At 44.6% G+C, this 6,921-nt stretch overlaps 1 protein-coding gene across 6 annotated transcripts in view; it reads left to right on the forward strand.

Annotated features, from left to right (window-relative positions):
* ITSN1 (intersectin 1) overlaps window positions 1–6,921 on the forward strand; it is a 193,420-nt gene that overhangs the window by 139,232 nt on the left and 47,267 nt on the right. For all 6 annotated transcript variants that reach the window (XM_056559559.1, XM_056559560.1, XM_056559563.1 and 3 more), the window contains 3 exons: window positions 970–1,208; window positions 1,379–1,538; window positions 5,620–5,825. In XM_056559559.1, coding sequence (XP_056415534.1) covers window positions 970–1,208; window positions 1,379–1,538; window positions 5,620–5,825 — 605 coding nt within the window. The remainder of the gene's footprint in view (window positions 1–969; window positions 1,209–1,378; window positions 1,539–5,619; window positions 5,826–6,921) is intronic.

A 6,921-nucleotide genomic window follows, 5' to 3' on the forward strand; every position in this document is an offset into this window, starting at 1 on the left:
CGAAAAATCGTGCTGAAAAACTCGGCCTATACTCGAGTATATACGGTAAGTCAGAGTTGGGGATAAGGTCTTTGGGGGGGGGGGGGGGAATCTATCATTGGTTTTACAGTTTTTTTGAGTTGTGAAAAGTTGCAATTTTTTTTCGGAATGCATTTTAATTCAGAAAGCAACTTGACTGTAGTGTGGCATGGTTAGCTTTTGCTGACAGATTATGGTAGTGACTGCACTGTGGAGCTAGCATGGGGTCTTGTTAAAGGGGTACTCCACTGCTCAGCATTTGGAACAAACTGTTCCAAACGCTGGAGCCAGCGCAGGAAGCTCTTGACGTCATAACCCCGCCCCTCATTATCTCATGTCCCACCCCTTCAATGAAAGTATATGGGACTCCGCTGCATAGCGCCTGTCACGCCCCCTCCCATAGACTTGCATTGAGGAGGCGGGACATCATGAGGGGGAGGGGCTATGATGTCACGAGCTCCTGGCTCCAGCGTTCGGAACAGTTTGTTCCAAACGCTATGCAGCGGAGTCCCCTTTAAGCTACCTGGTGGGGTCTTGCTACCTGATGATCACTAGAACTGCAGCAAAAAGCAGCAATGCTGCTTCCTGATCTGTAGATATAGGTCTCATTGAATGCAGTGTAAGATCAGGAAAGTAGAGATCAACATTTTTTATAGGGATAGGCTCCCCTTTCCTGCATGGTCTCTGTGCAGCTACGTACTTCTACGTAGAGACATTTGGAGTACTACTGTGCAGAGACGTTTAGAGACAAAACAGTCTACAAGTAGTGAAAAAACACAAACTTGGTGGAAAGCGTTGTTCCCTCCTCGATGGTATGACCATGAAGGCAAAACTTTTGCCATCGTGGTCATACCATAGAGAAGGGAACAATTGTTCTGTAATTTTCCATCAGAAATGTTTACTATGTTGAGACCTAATAAACCATGTGACTGTCCCTCTTTTCTCTTCTAGGTTGATGAGAGCCAGACTGGAGAACCAGGATGGCTGGGGGGTGAAATAAAAGGGAAAACGGGCTGGTTTCCTGCCAACTATGCCGAGAGACTGCCAGAAAGTGAGTTTCCAAGTACAACAAAACAAGTAGCAGACACTACAGCCAAAACCACTGTTCACTTGACACCGTCCACAGCCACATCAGCAGCTTTTACCGATACCTCTACAACCTCCAACAACTGGGCCGACTTCAGCTCAACGTAAGTGCATGGAGTGCTAGATGTTCTTGTATTTCACGTATATACCTTGAAAGTTTATTAGTCTATTCTATTGGAGGTTTTAGACACTTAGTTTGTATCCCTATTGATATTTGCACTGTGGTAATATCGCTTCCTGTTGTGGTGATTTCCTTTTGTTGTGTATTTATCAGGTGGCCAACTAATAATAATGAGAAGGCAGAGACAGATAACTGGGAAACGTGGGCAACCCAGCCTTCACTAACAGTGCCAAGTGCTGGCCAGATCCGCCAACGCTCTGCTTTTACTCCAGCTACTGTGACAGGCTCTTCTCCCTCCCCAGTACTGGGTCAGGTAGGTTTGGATCTGGAAGGTTCGTGCCATTATTTAAAAAAAAAAAAAAAATCCTTAAACATCCTTTTTTTAAGGTATTGCTCTGTATGTATGTGCTCAATTGAATATACAAATGTCATAAAGGATGTACTCCAGTGTTTAAAAGCTTATACCCTATACACAGGATAGAAAATACCGTATTTATCGGCGTATAACACGCACTTTTAAAACTTAAATTTAAGGCAAAAGGCCTGCCTGCGTGTTATTTGCCGATAAGTCTTCTGGTCACTGATTTAAAGCGGCTGCTTGTTAAGTATTAACAGCACGGCCGCGGCCACTTTAAATCAGTGACCAGCGGCATCTCCTCTCTGTCACTCTGTCACTTGTTTTCTCCCGCACTATCCACAGTTACTGGTGGATAGTGCGGGAGACGCTGATTAAAATGAGCTCTACCTTGTCCGGATCTGCCCTACCTTTTAATCAGCGTCTCCCGCACTATCCACCAGTACCTGTGGATAGTGCGGGAGAAAACAAGTGACAGTTTTAGTTTTCATTTTCCCTCCCTCATCATTCCCCCTTTTCCTGCTTTTCATAGTTTTGTTATTTTCCTTACTTGGCTGCGCTTCGGCAGGTAAGGTCAGGCGAGGGGTCTTGCGGGCTGCGGTCAGTGAAGCAGATGAGTGACGTCCTCTGCCGGCTTCTCTGCGCGGCATCACTGACGTCACTTTTCATTTCCTGTAGTCGCCGCCGAAAAGTGACATCCCTGATGGCGCGCAGAGAAGCCTGGAGAGGACGTAACTCATCTGCTTCACTGACCGCAGCCCGCAAGACAGCCGAAGCGCAGCCAGGTAAGGAAAGGGGAAGAGTGGTCTTCAACCTGCGGACCTCCAGATGTTGCAAAACTACAACTCCCAGCATGCCCAGCAGTTGGCTGTCCGGGCATGCTGGGAGTTGTAGTTTTGCAACATCCGGAGGTCCGCAGGTTGAAGACCACTGGATAGGAGGAACATGATGGGGGGATGATGAGGGGGAATGGTGGGGGACATGATGAGACGGGGAAATGATGAGGGGGGGAATGATGGGGGGCATGATGAGACAGGGGGAAATTATGAGGGGGAATGATGGGGGGGCATGATGAGACGGTGGGGGAAGATGAGACGGGGAAATAATGAGGGGGGGGGGAATGATCGGGGGCATGATGAGACAGGGTGGGGGGATGATGAGGGGGGAATGATGGGGGACATGATGAGACAGGGTGGGGGATGATGAGACAGGGGAATGATGGGGGGACATGATGAGACAATGTGGGGGATGATGAGACAGGGGGAAATGGTGGGGGGAGGCACTAAATGCTTAATGTCTGTATGGCTAGTGGGGGTCTATGACAGGGGGAAATGATGAGACATGGGGGGATGATGAGACATGGGGGGTGGTGATGAGAGGGGTAAATGTGGCACAGGGACTGATAAAAGGGAAGGAATGATGTGGCACTGGAGGGGACGGGACCAAACTGAGGTGCAGAAGAAAACGAAGTTGGGGGGGATGATGTGGCATTTAGTCCAAGTCATTTATTTTACATTTAATTTTTTTTGCTTAAATTTCCCTGTTAAAATGGGGGTGCGTGTTATACGCCGATAAATACGGTAAGTGTCTCCAAAACGTCATCAGAGACCTATCCCCTATCCTGTAAAGAGTGGGATAAGTTTTAAATGCTGGAGTACCCCTTAGTCAAAGCAGATTGAAAACTAAATTTTTTTCCACATAAACTTGTTGAGTTCCTGGTATGTCTTTTGCAAGGCACAGTGCTTTATCCCCTTAAGGACTCAGAGTTTTTGCACTTTCGTTTTTTCCTCCTCACCTTTTAAAAATCATAACCCTTTAAATTTTGCACCTCCCTCATATGGTGGCTTTTTTTTTTTTTGTACCACCAATTCTACTTTGCAAGGACATCAGTCATTGTACCCAAAAATCTACGGCGAAACTGAAAAAAAAAAAATCATTGTGCGACAAAATTGAAAAATTTAAACAAACAAACACCATTTTGTAAACTTGGGGGCTTCCGTTTCTACGCAGTACATTTTTCCGTAAAAATGACACATTCTCTTTATTCTGTTGGTCCATAGATTAAAATGATACCCTAATTATATAGGTTTGATTTTGTTTTACTTCTTTAAAAAAAATCTAAACTACATGCACGAAAATTAAAACGTTTAAAAATGTCCTCTTCTGACCCCTATAACTTATCCTCTTCTGACCCCTATAACTTTATTTTGCCACGTACGGGGCGGTATGAGGGCTCATTTTTTGTACCAAGAAGTACCATTTTTGTTTTGAACAGACTTTTTGATCGCTTTTTATTCATTTTGTTACGGTATATGTAGTAACCAAAAATACGCTATTTTGGACTTTGGAATTTTTTTACATGTACGCCATTGACCGTGCGGTTTAATTAACAATATATTTTTATAGTTCGGACATTTATGCACGCTGCGATACCACATATGTTTTAATATTGTTTTTTTTGTTTTTTTTTTTTACATATTTATTTTTTTTAATGGGAAAAGAGGGTGATTCAAACTTTTATTAGCGAAGTGGTTAAGTCATCTTTAGTAACTTTTTTTTTCACTTTTTGTTTTTTGCAATGTTATATCCCACATAGGGGACTATAACATGCAGTACATTCATTGCAGGCACTGATCAATGCTATGTCATAGCATTGCAATGATCAGTGTTTTTGGCGGTCGATTACTCAAGCCTGGATCTCATGTGTCCTCAGCTGATCGGGACACCGCGGGTGCTGCTGGGATGTATTTTTTTACATTTTAGATGCGGCGATCAACTTTGATCGCCGCCTCTAAGGGGTCAATACCGGACATTACCGCGATCGGTGATGTCCGGTATTAGCCACTGGTCCCTGCTACCGTTTACCGCTTGGACCGACCCGATATGACACGGGGTCACCGCGTGACCCCTAGTTATATCGCGGGAGCGGGCGCAGGGAGGTTAAAGGATTACTTTGGGATGTTAAAACTTATCCCCTATCCTAAGGATAGGGGATAAGTGTTAGATCATGGGGGGTCTGACCGCTGGGGCCCCCGCAATATCCCGAATGGCACCCCGGTTCTTAGCATGAATGGGGCGTGTCGACCACTGCATGAATCGACGGACGGCACGCCCCCTCCATGCAGCTCTATGGGAGAGCCCGGAGCGCTGCTTTCGGCAATCTCCAGCTCTGCCATAGAGCTGCATGGAGGAGGCGTGTCGGCTGCAGCTTCATGCAGTGGTCGAAAAGGCTTGTTTCATGCAGGGAGCCGGGGCTCCATGCAGGAGATCGCGGGGGGCTCCAGCAGTCGAACTACCCATGATCTAACGTGATCCTTAGGATAAGGAATGAGTTAGTTCAATAAATTCTCCTTTTAAAGGGTACTGCGCTGCTGAGCGTTTGGGACAAACTGTTCCGAACACTGGATCCGGCGCCGGAAGCTCGTGACGTCACACCCCACCCCCTCAATGCAAGTCTATGGGAGGGGGTGTGGTGGCTGTCATGCCCCCTTCCCATAGACTTGCATTGAGGGGCGTGCCGTGATGTCACGAGGGGCGGGGCTATGACGTCACCAAGAGCTGCCGGCTCCAACAGTTTGTTCCAAATGCTCAGCAGGGTTGTACCCCTTAAACTGCTCTGGACAGTTCCTGACATGGACAGAGGTGTCAGCAGACAGCACTGTGGACAAGACAAAAAAGAAATTCAAAAATAAATGAATTTCCTCTGTAGCATACAGCTGTTAAAAAGTACTGGAAGGGTAAAGATTTTTTAATAGGAGTCATTTACAAATCTGTTTAACTTTCTGGAACCAGTTGATTTAAAAAAATGTTCCCCTTTTAAGATTTTCCTTTTGATCATCCATTTGTTTGTACTATTGTAATCCATGGCAACCAGCCGGATTATAATTCTCCTAGTTATGGTCTAGTAATGGCGTATAATCCAATAGACAATCCTATTATCTGTTGGATCATACGCCATTACTAGACCATAACTAGGCCATTTGTTTAGTCTGGTTTATGTTTCCCTTTGTCATTCTTCTCACACACTTCCTTTTTAAAGGGTGAAAAGGTAGAAGGACTCCAAGCACAGGCGTTATATCCCTGGAGGGCCAAGAAGGATAACCATCTAAACTTCAACAAGAACGACACCATCACGGTTCTCGAGCAACAGGACATGTGGTGGTTTGGTGAAGTTCAGGGACACAAGGGCTGGTTTCCCAAGTCTTATGTAAAGCTCATTTCAGGTCCCCTTAGGAAGTCGACAAGGTTTGTACAGCATGAACGAAAGGTTTTTATAACAATTTTGCAAGTTTGAACATTTTTAATTAGAATTTTAAAGGGGTACTCCGGCGCTAAGACATCTTATCCCCTATCCAAAGGATAGGGGATAATATGCCTAATCGCGGGGGTCCCGCCTTTGGGGACCCCCGTGATCTTCCACGCCGCTCCCCGTTAGAATCAGCCCCCAGAGTGTACTCGCTCCGGGTCTGATTACTGGCGATCACGGGGACGGAGCATAGTGATGTCTTGGCTCCGCCCCCGTGTGATGTCACGCTCCGCCCCCTCAATGCAAGCCTTTAAAAGGATCGTTGCAGAATGAGCAGTCACAAAATTTAGGAGTGGTTCATAGAAAATGGTAATGTTGAAAGATCCACAATTCTTTATTAGTTTTTATCTGCAGAACATAGTTGTCCTAAACTTCTGTGTTAAGTTTATAAAGGCCAAATCCATTCACTATGGATTCAATAACATTTCTGGTGCAATTAAAAGTACAGTTTTCTCGTATTCTATATTATATTCTTTACAGCGTCATTGTCATTTGGAAAACAAAAAACTTTTGACATGTTTAGATGACACCAGGAATCACTCCTTCTTAGACCCTCTGCGATTGTATGTATTAAAGGGGTACCCCGGTGGAAAACTTTTTTTTTTTTTTTTTTTTTTTTTTTTTTTCTGGTGCCAGAAAGTTAAACAGATTTGTAAATTACTTCTATAAATTATTTTTTTTAATTATTCCAGTACTTATTAGCTGCTGAATACTACAGAGGAAATTATTTTCTTTTTGGAACACAGAGCTCTCTGCTGACATCATGACCACAGTGCTCTCTGCTGACACCTCTGTCCATTTTAAGAACTGTCCAGAGTAGGAGAAAATCCCCATAGAAAACATATGCTGCTCTGGACAGTTCTTAAAATGGACAGAGATGTCAGCAGAGAGCACTGCGCTTGTGATGTCAGCAGAGAGCTCTGTGTTCCAAAAAGAAAAGAATTTCCTCTGTAGTATTCAGCAGCCAATAAGTACTGGAAGGATTAAGATTTTTCTTTAAATAGAAGTAATTTATAAATCTATTTAACTTTCTGG

Source organism: Hyla sarda, chromosome 2, assembly GCF_029499605.1.
Source record: "Hyla sarda isolate aHylSar1 chromosome 2, aHylSar1.hap1, whole genome shotgun sequence".
Classification (NCBI taxonomy): domain Eukaryota; kingdom Metazoa; phylum Chordata; class Amphibia; order Anura; family Hylidae; genus Hyla; species Hyla sarda.